This window comes from Xiphophorus maculatus, chromosome 17 (genome assembly GCF_002775205.1).
Source record: "Xiphophorus maculatus strain JP 163 A chromosome 17, X_maculatus-5.0-male, whole genome shotgun sequence".
Classification (NCBI taxonomy): domain Eukaryota; kingdom Metazoa; phylum Chordata; class Actinopteri; order Cyprinodontiformes; family Poeciliidae; genus Xiphophorus; species Xiphophorus maculatus.
Genome location: NC_036459.1, coordinates 10,605,965 through 10,625,226, shown reverse-complemented (window position 1 = coordinate 10,625,226; position 19,262 = coordinate 10,605,965). Strand labels below are relative to the sequence as shown.

Genomic DNA, 19,262 nt, shown 5'->3' with positions numbered 1-19,262 from the left:
TAAATTTTGATAACTTTTGTGAGCCTGTCTTTTGTTTTTAAAACTGAGATAAAATACATTTACATATAAGCCTTCAGAACTGTGTGGTTAAGTGTATAAAGATGCATCCAAATTATTTATTAGCTCAATGTCACGTACAAAAAAGTAAATATTAATATTTTTAAACTGGGTACATTAATGCAGTTGTTAAAAAGGTATCTAATGCCAAGAACTATTTTTTAATTAAACAATCAGTCCTAAGAGCTAAAATAGAAGGGAACTGGACTACTCATCCTGTTTCTTGATGACATTTTATATCATAAACAAAAGACTTCCTTAGTTCTGAACATTGGCTGGATGCTTCAAGGATAATAACAGTCACTAATGTACTGTAAATTTTCTCCTGTTCAGTGTGTGGATCATTGCTAATTGACAAGCCTTTCCATCCAATGATGCCAACTTCTGAATGTGAATGCTTTTAAACTGCTTATTAATCTCTATTTTGATAACTTTGGTATGCCTTTATTTTTTTTATTTAAAATTGAGATAAAAATACATCAAGTCTGGACTTCATGTCAGAACGATGGGACCTTTTTATGGTTTAGATTGGTTTTTCATGCTTAAACTTGATGTTTTTTCCACTCTTCCTGAACCATCCTCTCCCGTCCAAAATGTGCACATTTCTATCCCTGAAAGTGTTCCTGGTCCTGCAGGTAAACTGCCCAGTGCTGCCCCAAGGAACACGCTCTGAAAAAAGGGAATTGAATGAACTAATACGACCAGAACAGCTGCATCTGTGTGTTTACTAAGAAGACCAAATGTACATGTTCTAGTAACTTTTGTCGTTATAGTTTGTAAAAGTTCAGAATAGGGAACAGAACCTCTGCTGAACTTGATCAGATCTACAGTCTCAGCATTTTTTTTAAACAACTGGCACTGTGACAATCTATACTAGACAAGGAGCTAAGTTTATCTTGGCACTAAGTACAGTGCGAAGGATGTGTAGGTTTAAAAATTAAAGCTCTCCGAAGCTTATTAAAGCAAAAAAAAAAAAAAAGTCACAATGGAGTCACTAAGTCTCAATTTTTTCCCCTTTTCTTCACTCAATTAATGGTAAACAAAAAGTTCTTTCCATTTTGCTAGCTGAATGTGGATGCTGGTTGGTGTCTCCTGTTAAAAATGTTTGATTTCTCTGCTGTTTAGGAGCCTGCTGTGTCAGAGGAAGTGGAGCTAATAGTGGAAAGCCTGCTGGAAGTGCTGCTGAGGACCATCCTGGAAATCAGCAACCGGCCCCAACCTGCTGGGCCTGCCATGAGACTGCAGTTTCAGGATGTCACTGTATGTGTGGGTGTGTGTGTTGGGTGTGTGTGCTCATGCTAAATAGCTTGGGCTACGTGCAAAATATCCAAGCGTAATTAAGGGATGTTAAATTGAGTTGCGACTATCACTCCACCAACATTATTAATATTACAGGCGGTAATTAAGATGGGGAGTGGAGATGTTGATAGTAATAATTTTTACTAAGTGATAATAGAAATTTAAATATAGGGGAAGACTTTCCCATTGAGGCAGTGATCATGTTGGATTAGCTCTTGCAGGTTGTTAACCTAGACATCTAACATGTCCTGAAAATGTCAAATAAAGGAAAACAAGGCAACAAAAACAAGAAACAGGACAGTTAGACTCTGCGATTTATCCACCTTTAATGTTCCCTAACATTAGAATGTATTTATTTTTTGCATTTATTCTGTCAGGGTGAGTTTGTGGCGTGTTTGTTGGCACTCCTGAGACACATGAGTGACAAACACTACCAGAAGCTGCTGCAGGCATTCAGCAGCAAAGACGACCTGAGGGTAAGGCCATATACTGTATATATATATATATATATATATATATATATATATATATATATATATATATATATATATATTTTTTTTTTCCCTTATCTGTCATTGTTTTGGAAAACTGTTCTCAATTGTTCATCTATAATACTATTGCCATGCTTTTCTGAAAGTAAACCAAATATTGTCACCTTCCTAAGTCAGTGGCCCAAGTCATTTTTTGCCAAAAGTGATTTTTTTTGTTGTTGCTCAAAATCACCTTTAAGCAAAAAAAAAAAGATCTGCAAATGCATATAAAAATTTGTTTTAATTCTTTTATTTATTCTTTAATTTTTTTCTGTTTTGAGGGGGTTATATTGTAATTTTTTCTTCACTTGTTTTGTTTGTGTTTTTTTTTCTTACTTGTTTTAAATCTACTTTCCAAAAAGCAAATCAAAGACATAGCGGTTTTTATTTTATTTTATATAGTTAGAAATCTTTCATGAAGGTAAACATCCAATGTGGTGCCATAGCAAAATCACTTCATAAATATATGAAAATACTTTCCGACTAAATCAATAGTCCTTCAGCACTGAGCATAAATTTTCATATTCAGTATTTTCAACTCATCTCACTAGAAAAACAAACTAAATTGAGCTTAGCATCATTTGATTGAGTACATGCATTTCAGCCAATGCCTGCAGGCGACTTGTAATCACCCGGAGATTCCATATTTTATCATTTCCTGTTTATTCAAAACTGCTGATGTATTGCTGACTTGTGAAAAAGCAATTATTGGATTGAAGGGTTTTTTTAACAGGAAGCATAAATAAAACACCTTTATTATAAGACTGCAGCAGATGAAAGTTAATACTTTATAAAACGTGTACACATGAATATGCAAACTACCTCTAAGTGTCGTCTGTGGGTTCATTTTGCAGGACTTCCTGCTTCACGTCTTCACCGTCTTCAGAATCCTAATCAGACCGGAAATGTTTCCCAAAGACTGGACCGTGATGCGACTCGTCACGAACAAGTAAGACCACAATCACAGAAAAATAGGACGTGAGATTATAAAGAGATGATTGCAAGAGTTCTCATCTTCTATTGTTGCTGTTCTTTCTCAGTATTTATTTTTTTAACACTTTGAGGTTCTGTTTTACTGTTTTCAACAAGTGCCTTCCAGATATGAATAGTCAATAAAATGTCTGCCCTTTTCTCTCAGCGTTATCATCACAACTGTCCTCTACCTTTCTGACGCCCTGAGGAAGAATTTCCTCAACGACAACTTTGATTACAAGGTATAGCCGTTTGAATCCCATCTTTGAACTCCTCTCCAGGATGTTAAGGGACCTATGCCTCTAGTTTGATAATCACAAGTAACATGTTTTGTTAAAAACTAAAGCAGATCAGACAAGAAAAATCAAAATGAATGGAAATACAAATGCCAAATTTGTCTCTCGAAATTCTATAAAGTGTTACTTTTTAAAAGAAAGCTTGGTCTGTGCGATTTTCCAGGTTTGGGACTCGTATTTCTACCTGTCTGTAATATTCATCAACCAGCCTTGTCTTCAGCTTGAGTCCTTCTCGCCCTCCAAGAGGAAGAAGATTCTGGAGAAGTGAGTGTCGGCTGCTGCAAATGGACGCAGACTATTGAAAATCGTGTTCGTTCAGCAGCATGGTTTAGGTTTAACAGCATGAACCGTACAAGTCCTTTTAGTCTTTGCATGTCATCAGCATGTGTTCCTGATAATTTGTTTTCTTTCTCATGCAGGTACGGAGACATGAGGGTGATGATGGGCTGTGAGATCTTCAGCATGTGGCAGAATTTAGGTAAACTGAATGCAAATAGTAGAAATTATTACATATGTGTGAGATAGACGCACCAAGGACGGAGTTCATACATGAGGCTTTATTTATTTATTTGGTTAACTGGTCTCCACTTTACTGTAATAACCCATATATGTCATATATTTAACATTTTTAAAGTTAAACTTTTTTCTTTTTAATTGTATATTTTCACAATTTGAGAAGAACTTAAAATGCATCTCAAATGCTGCTCATGCTGTGGCCTATTATCACTGATCACTCAGTGAAGATAAAGACATAAAAGGGTTTACCTTTATTGATATTCAAAGTAATGTGCCCAAGCAGATTCATGGAAAGTCTGGTGGAAGAAAAAAGTGTTAATAAAAACAAAATCTTTTCTTTCTTTTTAACTTCATTAGCCTTCATCCATGCTCATCAAAAGATACAGATATAAATGCTTAGTCTTACTGATTATGATGATACGTAAACAGAAGTAGATCACAAATTTAGCTAAAGTTAAGTCTTTAAAATACATTCATATCAGTTAATAAACATGCCATATAAGTTTTAAAAAAAAATTCCACATACAATTCTTTGAGAAGTTTTACTCCTGATAACCAATCAAAAAAGCCCTTCAAAATAGGAAATTTCCCTCAGTGTCATGTCAGGTCCAAAAGTTCACGAGTCAATCAAAAGTCGAACTCGTGTCTCGAACTTTGTCTTGGACGTAGGGGAACACAAGTTGAACTTCATCCCGGCCATGATTGGACCGTTCCTGGAGGTGACCCTGGTGCCCCAACCCGACCTGAGGAATGTCATGATCCCAATCTTCCATGACATGATGGACTGGGAGCAGAGGCGCAGTGGCAATTTCAAGCAGGTGGGACACGTTCATCGTCTACCTAAAATCTTCATTTGTATACTTCGAGGAGATCAGAAGTAGCCGTACAAAGGCGGATTTAAAACGTGGAGGATGAATGGCTCTTTAATAAAAAAAAAGAGGCAGATTTTATCAGAGTATATAATCCGACAACCCTAAGTAAACGTTAAGATTACATAAAATTTACAGAGGTCTTTACTCACTTAACATTTTAAGAATAGCAGGGACACCAATCTGCATGCAACTCTACAGTACAAGTCAAATTTATTGTAGTGTAAAATACTATATATATATATATATAAAAAAAAAAAAAATTCCCTTCTCACCCACCGCGGGTGGTTCTTATCCTCTGAGCTCGGGTCCTCTACCAGAGGCCTGGGAGCTTGAGGGTTCTGCGCAGTATCTTGGCTGTGCCAAGGACTGCACATTTCTGGACTGAGATGTCTGATGTTGTTCCTGGGATCTGTTGTAGCTATTGGTCCAGTTTGGGGGTGACTGCCCCGAGGGCCCCGATGACCACAGGCACCACTGTGGTCTTCACCTTCCAGGTCCTCTCCAGTTCCTCCCTGAGGCCCTGGTATTTCTCTAGTTTCTCGTGCTCCTTTTTCCTGATGTTGCAGTCGCTTGGTATTGCTACATCTATCACAACGGCTTTCCTCTGTTGTTTATCCACTACGACAATGTCTGGTTGGTTCGCCATTACCATTTTGTCTGTCTGGATCTGGAAGTCCCACAGGATCTTAGCTCTGGCGTTCTCCGCCACCTTTGGGGGTGTTTCCCACTTTGATCTCGGGGTTTCCAGTCCATATTCTGCACAGATGTTTCTGTACACTATGCCTGCAACTTGGTTATGTCGTTCCATGTACGCTTTCCCTGCCAGTATCTTGCACCCTGCTGTTATGTGCTGGACTGTCTCAGGGGCCTCCTTGCACAACCTACACCTTGGGTCTTGTCTGGTGTGGTATATCTGGGCCTCTATTGCTCTGGTGTTTAGGGCCTGTTCCTGGGCGGCCAGGATGAGGGCCTCTGTGCTGTCCTTGAGTCCAGCTTTTTCCAGCCATTGGTAGGATTTACTGATATCAGCCACTTGGGTTATTTGCTGGTGGTACATCCCATGTAGGGGCTTGTCCTGCCATGATGGTATCTCTGGCACCTCAACCTCCGTTCCCTGTTGTCTGAGATATTCACTGAGCACATTGTCTGTTGAGGCTTTGTCCCTGATGTATTTATGGATCTTAGTTGTTTCGTCCTGGACTGTGGTTCTCACACTCACTAGTCCTCTGCCTCCTTCCTTGCGGCTCGTGTACAGTCTCAGGGTGCTGGATTTGGGATGGAATCCTCCATGCATTGTTAGTAGTTTTCTAGTCTTAATATCAGTGGCTTTTATCTCCTCCTTTGGCCAGCTAATTATTCCAGCAGGGTATCTGATTACTGGCAGGGCATAGCTGTTTATTGCGCGGACTTTGTTCTTGCCATTGAGCTGGCTTCTCAGGACTTGCCTTATTCGTTGGAGGTATTTAGCTGTGGCTCCTTTCCTTGTGACCTCATCGAGGTTGCCATTTGCTTGTGGTATACCTAGGTACTTGTAACTGTCCTCTATGTCTGCTATTGTTCCTTCTGGGAGTGAGACCCCTTCTGTGCGGATGACCTTCCCCCTCTTTGTGATCAGCCGACCACACTTCTCTAGTCCGAATGACATCCCAATGTCCGTGCTGTAGATCCTGGTGGTGTGGATCAGTGAGTCGATGTCTCGCTCACTCTTGGCATACAGCTTGATGTCATCCATATAGAGAAGGTGGCTGATGTTGGCCCCATTTTTGAGTCGGTATCCGCAGCCAGTCTTGTTGATAATTTGGCTGAGGGGGTTCAGGCCTATGCAGAACAGTAGCGGGGACAGAGCATCTCCTTGGTATATGCCACATTTGATGGACACTTGTGCAAGTGGTTTGCAGTTGGCTTCAAGGGTGGTTTTCCACAGCTTCATCGAGTTTGCAATGAAGGCTCTCAGAGTCCTGTTGATGTTATACATCTCTAAGCATTCAATGATCCAAGTATGCGGCATTGAGTCATAGGCTTTCTTGTAATCAATCCAAGCCATGCACAGGTTGGTGTGTCGGGTTTTGCAGTCTCGGGCAACTGTGCGGTCTACGAGGAGTTGGTGTTTGGCTCCTCTGCTATTTACACCGATACCGATATATATATATATATATATATATATATATATATATATATACACAGTACAGACCAAAAGTTTGGACACACCTTTTAATTCAATGAGTTTCCTTTGTTTTCATGACTATTGACATTGTAGATTCACACTGAAGGCATGAAAACTATGAATAACACATGTGGAAATATGCACTAAACAAAAAAGTGTAAAACAACTGAAAATACCCCTTATATTCTAGTTTCTTCAAAGTAGCAACCTTTTGCTGTGATTACTGCTTTGCACACACTCTGCATTTTCTTGATGAGCTTCAAGAGGTCGTCACCTGAAATGGTTTTCTCTTCATAGGTGTGTCCTGTCAGGTTAATAAGTGGGATTTCTTGCCTTATAAATAGTCATGAAAATAAAGAAAACCCATTGAATTAGAAGGTGTGTCCAAACTTTTGGCCTGTACTGTGTATATATATATATATATATATATATATATATATATATATATATATATATATATATACTGAAGACATTAAACATTTTCTACGTCTCATTAGAATTTAGTGGTACTGGCGTCATTAGCATTCCTAACTGCATCTGCAGTCTGTGTGTGTTTTCTATTTAAAAGACATGCCTCCCTCAGCAGAAAATGTCCCCAACATTTTAAATCGTGCTACATTTCATAGCAGACAGCGGTGCAAAGCTTCAAAACTTGTAATAGACATATGTTCTTTTAGCTTTTTCTCTTTAAAACGCAACAATTTTACATCACTTTAAACAGGGAGTAGTAGGTTTTTTTTATTACTCATTTGAGTAAGCCAAAGAAAAGAGCTGTGTTTCTTTGTTTTTTGACGTGATCCACATCACTTGTGAGACCTTTGAACCGTCTGTGTTTGGATTCTGTCCAGTCATTTTATCTGTGTTGCTGAATTGGCTGTATATCTTCTTTCTCTTTTTGTTTTTTTCCTCCTCACAGGTTGAGGCCAAGCTGATTGATAAACTGGACAGTCTGATGTCTGAGGGTAAAGGAGACGAAACCTACAGGGAACTCTTCAATAGCATGTGAGTTACTAAAAAACGCGAAGGAAACACAAATTATGTAGAATAATGCAGAACATTTTGGCGAGACACAACTAAAAATTTAAAGTTTCGTCTTTGAGTTCTAGTTGGTTTTGAACATTAGTATTAAGAGATCTGCAATACGGAGTTTTACATCAGAGCAGTTTAAATCAAGCAGAGTAGTTACATGAAGAGGTTAGTAGTAAACACTTTCACTTTGATCTTCACTCTCACCACATCTGTCGATGGGCTTTCTTCATTCTGTCCGTCTGTTTCCAGATTTCTGCTGCATCTGCTCAGTGTTTGTTTGCAGGCATGCGTCCGACTTTGTGTGTGTGTGATATTGTCATCATTTGTTTTTATTGTTTTTGCATATTTTGCATATTGTGGGCCAATATTTGGACACTGCTGTTAACTCATTCCTGTTAAATAGTAATTCAAGTTCATTTGCATAAGCAACATCTCCTCGCCATCACATGCAGGGGCTTACGAAAGTGTTTGCAGTGCTTGAACTTATTCCCATTTCGTCACATTCCAGATGCGACTTTCATGCACTTCTTTGGGATTTTATGTGACAGACACAAATAGTTAGGCCTGTCACAATAACAAATGTTGCCAGACGATAAATTGTCCTAGGATCTTTTGCGATAAACGATAGATAATATTGTTGTTTTAGGACCATTTTCAAGTAATACAATAGTAATAATGGCACAATAATGCAAGAACACATTCTCAATGATCCAATGAACTTTTAATTCTAATGAACATTTAAACACTGGAACTGGAAGACATTTTAAATATCCAAATTTGAAATAAACCAAACAGAAACAACAAATAAAATGAATTATGACATCTATGTAACCAAAATTGTCTTTAAAAAAGGGACAGTTGAGACCAAAGCGCCAAACTGAAGACTTTTATCATCCAGTTTTTGGTAAAAAAAAAAAAAAAAACAGAGGGAGAAAAGAGAAAAACGATAAATCAAGCAAATGAAAATGATTGATTTTCTTTTAATTTATCGTGCAATTAATTTATTTGTTTATTGTGACAAGCCTGCAAATAATGTGCAGCTGCAGCAGAGGAGGACAGTGGTTTTACTTAAATTCTGGAAACTTAAGTTCACTTATCCTGAATGTGGAGCTTCTACCCAATGTTTGATTAACGCTTCACTTGTCAAAAAAGCAGAAAAAATCTATCGGCATTTTTACCATTAAATGCACACAGAATGATTTGACTATGTCTCCTAATTACGAAATAATCTAAAGGCAAGTTAAAATTAATGTAAAAGTTAAATGTAATTATTAGATATACTTTTCAGATTTTTACTTGTAAAAATAACTTGGAACCTTTTATCCTTTGTCCTTCTTTAAACACAAGAAGGACAAGGCATCCCCAACAGCATTATGCTGTGGGGATGCTTTTCTTAGGTAAGATTAGGGAAGCTGATGGCGTCCAAACACAAAATCCCAACAATAGTTTGTGGTTATAACCTGACAAAATGTGTAACAGTTCAAGGATGTGAAAACTTCTGTAAGACTCGGTAGGTGATTTAAACTGTGATCCGTTTGTCGCAAATCATTCACCTTCCCATCATTTTTTACATATTAGAAATAGCAGATCACTAAATAACTAATGTTTATTTATATGTAATCTGTAAAATGCAGTGTGATAATGCAAAAGAAGTTTTTTTTTTTCCCCATAATCTAATTCTTTTATCATTATTATTTTTTGCTTATTCTAGTCTGTAACTTCTTGCTTTTTCTGATTAAATTGCAATAAATTTTCTATGATTTCAGCATATTTCAGTTCTGTTTTTGCTTTTCAACAACTGTCCCACCTGCTGACCTTTCCCACCCCTTAAGCTGAGCCGTGTGAGTTTGTGCCAATTTTTAATCATGTTAATATTAATTTATTCCGCCTATGCTTCCCGCCTGGAGTAGAATTCCTCTGTTTGGTCCGTACCCTAGGTAAGACGCTCTCGTCTTTGGTCTCTGTGTCGTCTGTGTGAGGGGAAAACAGGGGGAACAATTGGTCCCAAAAAAATACAAAACTATTGTGTGTGTGTTTTCCTAACTTTCCATCAAACCAAGCAGTTGTTATAATCTATATAATCTGTTTAGCTTCATGGTTTAACTCCGGCAGGCGAGCCAACAAGCATAGGTGACACTTTGCATGACCGAGATTAATTTCCTCTTTGCTTTGAGCCATTTTCTTTCTTCAGTAATTTCTTCCATCGCTATCCCCCGTTCCCGTACTCTCTCCATCTCCCTCGCCCCCCTCTCGAGTCTTGACGTTCTCTCCGTCTTGTCCTTGTCTCTCTTCATTTGTCCCGCAGCTTGCTGAAGAAGATTGAGAGGGAGACGTGGAGGGAGAGCGGGATCTCTCTGATCGCGACCGTCACTCGTCTGATGGAAAGGCTGCTGGACTACAGGTCGGAGAGCACGCACACTCACACCTACACACTCACACCTACACGCGCACACGTGTCCTCCGTGATGTATTAGATTGTCCGATTCGGCTCTTGTATCATCTGGTGTTACATGTTCACGTTTATTCCACAGGGATTGTATGAAGTTGGGGGAAGTGGATGGCAAAAAGATCGGATGTACTGTCAGCTTATTGGTGAGTTTTCGCTCTTCCCTTAAAAATGATTATTTATTTACTTCATCTGATATAAGCATTGGGTTAATGTGAGAGAGCATTTTGTGCACAAAATTTCTCAAATTTAATTCACCAAAACCTGCTAAAAAAAATTAGTGACAGGTGCAGTGCAGCAATTTTTCCATCCCAGTCAATTGGCAGTTTCGTAAATTAGATGATTGGATTTTTATAAAAGGAAAAGAAAGTAATTAACAGACAATCTGTAACAAATTAAAACGCGCTTGCATAATTTGATTTATCAATTAAAAAATAGGCTAACACTGACTGGCTCAAAATCTGTTGAAATGTATTGACATGACTCTCTATCCAATCAAACACTAAGTATTGATTAAATATAGATGTGGCCTCATTAAGACGATCCGTCTTAATGAGGCGATCCCTAGGGCTGGGCGATACGGCGCAAAAATAAAATATTTTTTGTTTATTATTATTATTAAATGCAATTTCTGATTTCAGTTTCTTTTTTTCCTTACAGTTTTTCCTTAAAAAGGCATTTCGAATGAAAGAAAATAATTTTTAAAAATTTCCTTTATCTCATTCCTTCTGTGAGTTGACATGAATTCAAAGTCAAAATTAATAGAAGCTGTCAACATTAATCCATATTCAGAGTAAACCAAAGAGTGCATTGGTTGATTTTTTTTCTTCTTCTTCTTTCTTTTACAAATTAAAACCTCAAAAACAGAAAATTTGGCAATACCATCGATTCATCTCCAATCCTTACTGATCAAAGTTAGTTTCAGTCTGATTAATTAACCAATTCAGTGCGATCAACATATATAAGGTTGAAAACTCAGTAAGGTTACAAGTTCTGGGACATAACAGTACATTTCATCAGCATTGCAATACGTTAGTAGACTGATTGTTCCACCTAGCTCACTCTAGTATGACAGTCAGAAAGCTACAGAATCCCTTTCTCTTGAATGTGACTGGTGTTTTATCCCAGTCTGATTCTGTGCAGGACAGCTTAGATGTGTAGCTCCTGTCTGGGTTGACTCAGTTAAGAAAGCTGCTGCAACGTGCTACAAAACTCCAACATTTCTTGTAGAAAACGGATATCTTAACAAATATAGCTAAAGTTCTCGGTAAACTCCCATTAGCTTTAGCATGTTTGCTCCGTTTAGATGTGACTAATTGATAATTCGGCATGTAATATATCTTAAGTCAATCCTATTTTATCTACGGTACATGAAACTTAGAAAAAGCTGTCCTGCTTCATAAACTTGGTATTTTACATGACATGACACTGCAGACAATACAGTCTATTGTTCAAAATGAGCATCATTGCAGTTGGATTTACTGGTATCTCAGGTTAAACAAGAACAGTAGTAATTTTTCCAACATTTTAATGTCATTGATGTTCTTTCCATAGCTAGATAAAACTACAGGAACCTCTGACATGGTCTATCATTTTTAAAATTTTCTTGCATACCTTTTTTAAAAGTCCAATTAGATTTGATGATAAATGCAGACAGATTTGAATGCTTATTAAATTCATAAGAGTTTTTATGTTCTGCTCATTTTATGCGGCTGCTACTTTTGCCAAAGAAATACTGATTCTTGAAATCTAATGGATGGGAAAAATATAAGCGTGCCCTGCAGGGCTTTTGCTTATGTAACTAATTCCTTCGCCCGGGTGTGTGGGCGAATAAATGAGAGGTTTCTGTTACATTGCAGATGATATGTTATTGCACCTTTGTCAAGCATCAACATTTCATTTATTTATTTATTTTGCCTATTTACATATTTAAACTCTTGGATTGTTGCAACCTCCTTACCTTCTGTTTGCCCTTTCTTGACTCTCTTTCAACTGAATCATCTGGTTTTTTTCCTTTCAGAATTTCTATAAAACAGAGCTGAACAAGGAGGAAATGTACATCCGCTACATCCACAAACTGTACGACCTCCATCTCAAAGCGCAGAACTACACAGGTACTTTCTGTGGGGACAGGGGTTTTTTTTTATACGCTTTCATATTTTGCTGTTCTCAACATCTTGGTACTTATATTCCTTGAACTTTTCCACTTTTAGCCGCAAACTTATTGTATTGAGATCTTCTGTGATGGACAAACTCAAAAGAAAAACTCCTATATCGTCATTGGGGTCTCCAAAAGTCAGCAACACCAGAGAAAGTTGATGAATTTGCCAGTAGTCGCTTTCTTAAACAGTTGCTAGAGCAGTTGCAAAAGGAATACATAAATCAGAATCCAGGCAATTAAGACTTGAGACTGAGGTGAAGTTCACCTTCCAACAAGACAATATAGCCCATAAATTACACACAAAAAAAATTGTTGTAGCTTAAGAAAAAGTGGAAAAATTCAAAACGCACGAGCACTTCTGAACGCGTGTACGGTATTGTTATTCTTCAGTCGTTATCTTAACGCCACACGTCTGATCTGAACTTCTTTCGTGATTATTGCAGAAGCTTCATACACCCTGCTGCTGTACGACGAGCTACTGGAATGGTCAGATCGACCGCTTAGAGAGTTTCTTAACTACCCCATGCAGAGCGAGTGGCAGAGGAAGGAGTATTTGCATCTCACCATCATCCAGAACTTTGATAGGGGAAAGGTGAGCCAGCACACAGCGTGAGCTATCTTGTCCTGCATATAATAACAATTTTAAGCATGCTGTGTCCTCTGATTTTTTTTTTAGCTGAGTACGCCAACATTTTCATAGTTTAATCAAAAGTTTACTGCTCTTCAGAGATACACTTCTTGCAGAGACAAATGATCAAAAAGCTCCCCAATCCCAGATGAATTTAGGGAATCATTAGAACTACTCCTCTTGATACAAATATTCCACTTTTCCCTCACGTTCACTGGCTTCACCATCTGCCGGTGCGACCTCGTAGGGGCGAGGAGGCAGCAGGAAAAGCTTCCTATCTAATTAGCAAGTCTGCTGGATTCTGTACCAATACCTGTGCAAGGAGAGGGTGTGATTGATTCTTGATTTTTTTTCTCTCTTTTTGTTTGGCTCAATAGTGCCATCAAGTGGTTTGGTAACGATCCTACATGTTAAATCAGATTTTTCCTTCAGGGTTTGTTTTGACATTTTTTTTCTCTCTTTCTGTCCTTTTCGAACCTCAGTGTTGGGAGAACGGCATCATCCTCTGCAGGGAGCTCGCCGACCAGTACGAGTCTTACTACGACTACAGGAACTTGAGCAAAATGAGGGTGAGCTGTGAGAGGAGCTGCAGGCATGCAGTCAAGATTTGAAAACAGGATTGCTATTAATCCGTTTAGCTTGGGAAAAGAGGGAAATATAAACGCAGCGGCTGATTTTCTTTGTCAGATGATGGAAGCGTCCCTGTATGACAAAATCATGGACCAGCAAAGATTAGAGCCCGAATTCTTCAGAGTTGGCTTCTATGGAAAGAAGTTCCCTTTCTTCTTACGGGTAAAATTTTCATATTCTCTATATTGGATTGTGTAATAATTTTCCTGTCTGCAAAATTGTGAAAAAGCTGCAGAGAGAATTAACATTCTCTTACGCAAGACTCCTCCAGTGTAAGGTGACATTCAGCAACTTTTATTCTGTGCCATTTAATGATGTAACAGACCCTGTCCTTATTGAAGTTTGCAGTTGCGTGCTCCAGCCACTAGATGTCAAGCTAACCCCGTGCTGCTTCACCTTTAAAATCCCCTCGCTCTATGCTGCAGAATAAAGAGTTTGTGTGCCGCGGCCATGACTACGAGAGGCTGGAGGCTTTCCAGCAGCGGATGCTCAACGAGTTTCCTCACGCCATCGCTATGCAGCACGTCAACCAGCCGGACCAGACCATATACCAGGCAGATGCACAGTGTATCCTTGACAAGACAGAATCTTTTCTTCTTTTTTTGTGCAACTGTCTACTGACAGCAGAAAACACGAGTACTCTGTATCCATAACTGACCACATGCCATTCCTTGCCGTTTGGTCATCCACTTACAAAAGTAGACTGTACTTCAGAGTGCATGCAACAAACAAACTGCAGTCAGGTGCACTGTGGTGGGGAATAAACCCAGGATCTGGTTTCCCAAAGAGGCTCATGATTTTTTTTGCTAGCGAATGGGAATAAGACTGTTTGGGTTTGAAGATTCACAAAATCTGCTTATCAGTCAGCGTAAACATTACAAAATGGATGATTTCAATTTGATCTCAGGGGTGGGGAATCAGATTGAGAAACGGGTCAACGTATATTGACTGGTTTAGCTGTAAGAATTGCATCTCTGGCTGCCTGAGCTTCCGCAGGGCTGCACAGAACAATTATTGTACTTGGCATTATTCTGTTTCCTGAAACCACTCTCACTGTACGTGTAGCACGTCCTCTGAATAGCTAAAGAAACGCTCATTTCACTTCCATGCATTGCTTGAATTAATAAATATAGCATGTTGGCCTTGTTAATTATTCACACGAATGTATGGGACAAGTGTTGGCCTACATGGTACCGAAACGCAACACACAGACACGGCGACTGGAAAAAAAACACTTTATCTGCGTCGCAATGTTCAACGTCTACTTCTGGATTACATATAAATCCTCTTGTGAGTTGTGTGTCATGTGATTTCTGAGTGTGTACGAGTGTGTACGTAATGGGTGTGTGTGTATACGTCAGTCTGAATGGTATACAAACATGAGCGCACTACAGTATATGCATGTACAGGGTTATTTTACGCCTGCACATGTGCGTAGGATGCGTGCTCATGTAAATCTTCACATGTAAATGTGAATTGAATGCGTGAACATTAAAACAAAATGTTTTCAGTGTCAGCATACGGGTTAATTCTAAGGATGACAGGACTCTGTTTGCATGTGAATTATTTGTGCACACATGTGAATCGTATGTGTACGTTTAAAGTTTGTGCGAATAGGATGTGTGTACTTGTGTCATTTGTAGATGTGGATTGTGTGTCATGTGTTACGTGTGAATAGATGCGTGTATTATTATGTGTCGGTGAATGTGAGTCATGCTGATGGGATGCGCACACATGTATCCGTGTGAAATTATTTGAAAGATGCATGGATGCACACAAACTGTCCATGTGAACTGGGTATGCGTGTATGTGAATGTGAATTTTGAATGTGAATTATTTGTTTGCATGTATGAAATCTATGTGTGTACATGTGAAATTTATTCATGTACCTTTGTGTTTATATGAAATGTGTACATGTGCACCTAAAATGTTGGAGTGGATATGTGAATTGTGTGTATCCGCATGTAATTTATGTATGCGCACATGCAAATTAGATTAATTCACAAGTGAACTGTATACAGACACTTACTAATTGCTACATGCGTGCAATTTATATGTGTATACAGGTAAAATGACATGCAGTATTCATGCACATTTACATTTTACATGTCCACATGTGAATCTTTTGGACATACCCATGTAAATTTGACACAGATATCGATTGTTTACATCCACACCTGGTGTGTTATTTTAATATTATACCAATCAATAACACCTCTGTCATATTGTTCACCCATTCGTGTATCCTTATCACCAACACTGATGATTCATTTTAATCAACCGTGCTTCCTATCATAAATCTGCTCATCAGTGCGAGAGTCTCGGCTAATAAAGGTGAGGCTGAGCTAAGCAAAATTAACCAAATGGCTTCCTTTGACTCCGTCCACTGCTTGCTCTAACGACCCCAACACACACCCTATGTCCTGTTAACATTCCCTTCCCTCCATTTGGATGTAAACAAGGCAGTCAGCCATACTTTAAGAGAAAAAAAGTCTTCATCTGCCCATCGGAACATCCTCAGGTTCCCATGGTCCTCCAGGTTTTTGAAAAGTTGTCCATTTCAGCCCCGCAGCACTTCTCCCTCTTTTGCACTCTCACGCTTTCCTTGACTTGTTGGGGGGGGATTCCAGACCTGCAGATCTACGCCGTAACTCCCATCCCAGAGAGCCAGGACGTGCTGCAGCGAGACGGTGTGCCGGACAACATCAAAAGCTTCTACAAGTTCAATCACATCTGGAAGTTCCGATACGACCGACCCTTCCACAAGGGCACCAAAGACAAGGAGAACGAGTTTAAGGTAGGGAAAGAAGCACGTGAACACCTACACATGTGGATATTGGGGAAAATGTTAAGACTCCAATAATTCCATTAGCGCCTTCTCACCTGGACCACTCGAAACGGGCTCATTGAGATCCTTCCTGGCCTCGCTCATCTACCATGTGTTGCGTATGTAGCGATGGTTTGCGCTCAGGTATTAGTCTGTGTACGGCGCAGATGTTTTATTTATTAGGGAAGCAGCACCGGTAATTATACACAAAAACCCAGGCAGTAGTCGGAGCCGTGTGAGGCTTGAGCGCAAATGAAGTCTTTTCAGGCTGATGCGGTCCTGCAGCTGCACACACTTTAAGACGCCCAGCATCACAGAACCCAATATTACACTCATAAATATTCAGCTTTTATTGCACGCAGGCTTCATACCGTTTTCTCATCACTTCCATCAAGGTTACTTGGCTAAATTTAATCACGGTATCGCATTTTCATTTAGGCTGGATGTCTCTGGCCTTGAGGAAGGAATAGCGCGCAATAAACATTAATGTTGTGACTAGAGTGCGCAGCGGGTCTGGTAATGTATGATTATTGTATGATCCCCCGTAAATAAAAAAGCCATCAATCGAACACCGACAAAAAAAACAAAATTAGTTTTTATTATTTCAGTGGAAAGGCAGAGAGCCTTGTATCTATGTTGGACTTTTCTCTCGGCTTCCTGTTCGGAGGCACTTTTTTTTTTTTTTGCCTCCCGCGAGTTGTGTTCAGGTGGGTTTCTTGGCCTTTAAAAGCATAAAATCAATAGAGGGCGGCATGGCTGTGTAGTGAGTCGGAAGACCCTCCTTCAGCGCGAGGACACTGGATCGATGCTGCGCATCAGCTCTCAGCTGCTCTTTTGGAGGGTCCTGGAGCAAAACGCTGCGTCCAAAACTAGAGTTAAAGTAAACACATGATCTCGTTTTGTGTCTGTCCCAATGTCTGTCTGAAGTCTCCTCAGCAAAAAATAAATTAATAAATAAGTTTAATTGGCTTTTCTGTGTGAAAGGAATGTATAGATGTTTTTTTTTTTTTATCAATCAGTTTCTTGATTATATCAGTTTTTCTTACATGTTATAGCAAAAAGCAATTGAGACTTTCTCATGGCTTTCCTTCAGCAACGGATTAGTTTTTCCGCCTCTCTGACCAGATTAGTGAAGTGCACAGCTGACAAATCTCCCCCCTACCTGAGCTGTGGATCTGTGCTGCTCCTCCAGAAGCCTGGAAAGTGATGTTTCTTCTGCAGCTACATCTGTATTTATTCTTACATGAAATTGCACCAGTTTTAACTAGCTGGTTGAATACTGTAAAAACAATCAAATTTGTGGTTACAAATCAACAAGATGTGCAAAAAGCCAGAGGCGTTAATACTTTCACAAGGCAGTGTATAGTCAAATCAAAAGAACGTGAGGTGTTGAGAACGCAGTAGGCGGAAACACTGGAGACGTTGGAGCCGCCATCTGTTAAACCTGCACAATAAATATTGAACAACTTTCCACTCCTCGGGTTTGTCGACATGGTTACATTGTGGCACACACGCTGTCACATGTGCAGCGCTATAGGATGAATGTGTTACATTAAGAACCTCCTGTAAATATTCGAGTTGCCACAGTTTACATCCTGTCGGAGTGACCTTGCGAGACGTGGGCGTATTGACGAGCACGCCGGCCCCGCTGTGTAAGCGCCGGAACGTGAATGATGACATAACGGATCAGACGTGACACCTGACCTGCATCCAGAAGTGAACCTTTTTGCAGGATGTGCAGCCTTAAGTGTTTGAAACGGAGAGCATTTGTGCATTAGGCATAAGTAGTGATTTTTTTTTTATAGTGATCAGCACAATCTCGTAAAATTAAGGTCTCCTTTTTTCATTTGTTTATTTATTTTGCAGAGCCTGTGGGTGGAGAGGACTACCCTGACTTTGGTTCAGAGTCTCCCAGGCATTTCCCGCTGGTTTGAAGTCGAGAAGAGAGAGCTGGTGAGTGTGAACACTATTGATAAAAAAAAAAAAATTACCTTGAAGACATAAAATCATACACGGCCGTCACACATAAAGGAGATTTAGATAGCTACGTACATATGGACATTAAATTCCACAAAGATATGGCTCAGATTTTGGGAAATGTTTAAATCTCCACCAGTGTCGTACATGTAGGTTTGCAAAAATCCTCTAAAATTGTATCATTCAGAGCCCAAAGAAGTGGGTTAACACTGAAATGGCGTCCAGTGAATGTGCGAAACACGAGGCAGCTTCTGTCTTTTAAGGTCTAAGCTCATATTCTTTAGTTCCAGCCGCTGAACGTGCTGCAACATTGCCCGAATGTAAATTCTGAATTACTCTGTGATGGTTTAGCAGAACAACTGCATATGAAATATGAAATTGGCTAAAGGATTAGGCTTTATGAGGGACTAAAATATGAAAGTCAAAAATGGAAAATGGAGGATGAAAAGAAAAGCGTGCTTAAAAGTGACCGGGAGCCGAGTAATTGCTGCTTGCTTCCAATTGTAAAAGAGATGCTAAGATAATTAACACCCACTTCTGAAATGTGGAGAGCATTTTAATTGTTTGTTGTTTTTTGCTTTTTGCGAGATACATTTAATAGTTTTTGTTCACTACTGGAGAAAATGGCTCTGAAAATTCAAAGTATTATTTCTCAAGTACAAAAATGTACAAAATGTGTTTATTTTCCCTTAAGCAGAACTGTCTTCATTTGACCAATTAAATATATAAAAGGTCTGTGAAAATTGTCAATTAGAGTTGAGTAAAGAAATGTAGAAACTATCCACTACTTCAGGATAAACCAAAGATAAAACTGAGCTGTTTAATAGTGGTCATTAAAAGCATGAAATCCAGGAGAAT

The 19,262-nt window shown here is 39.1% G+C and overlaps 1 protein-coding gene across 4 annotated transcripts in view; it reads left to right on the top strand.

Annotated features, from left to right (window-relative positions):
- The window catches only part of dock4 (dedicator of cytokinesis 4), a 125,521-nt gene that overhangs the window by 82,258 nt on the left and 24,001 nt on the right, over window positions 1–19,262 (top strand). For 3 of the 4 annotated variants that reach the window (XM_023349960.1, XM_023349961.1, XM_023349958.1), the window contains 18 exons: window positions 1,183–1,317; window positions 1,734–1,832; window positions 2,741–2,835; window positions 3,025–3,100; window positions 3,318–3,418; window positions 3,574–3,632; window positions 4,340–4,488; window positions 7,623–7,708; window positions 9,646–9,672; window positions 10,041–10,136; window positions 10,267–10,327; window positions 12,202–12,295; window positions 12,786–12,934; window positions 13,453–13,539; window positions 13,658–13,762; window positions 14,026–14,167; window positions 16,231–16,397; window positions 18,294–18,380. In XM_023349960.1, the coding sequence (XP_023205728.1) occupies window positions 1,183–1,317; window positions 1,734–1,832; window positions 2,741–2,835; window positions 3,025–3,100; window positions 3,318–3,418; window positions 3,574–3,632; window positions 4,340–4,488; window positions 7,623–7,708; window positions 9,646–9,672; window positions 10,041–10,136; window positions 10,267–10,327; window positions 12,202–12,295; window positions 12,786–12,934; window positions 13,453–13,539; window positions 13,658–13,762; window positions 14,026–14,167; window positions 16,231–16,397; window positions 18,294–18,380 (1,815 nt within the window). The remainder of the gene's footprint in view (window positions 1–1,182; window positions 1,318–1,733; window positions 1,833–2,740; window positions 2,836–3,024; window positions 3,101–3,317; window positions 3,419–3,573; window positions 3,633–4,339; window positions 4,489–7,622; window positions 7,709–9,645; window positions 9,673–10,040; window positions 10,137–10,266; window positions 10,328–12,201; window positions 12,296–12,785; window positions 12,935–13,452; window positions 13,540–13,657; window positions 13,763–14,025; window positions 14,168–16,230; window positions 16,398–18,293; window positions 18,381–19,262) is intronic. The other variant, XM_023349959.1, reaches the window with a different exon arrangement.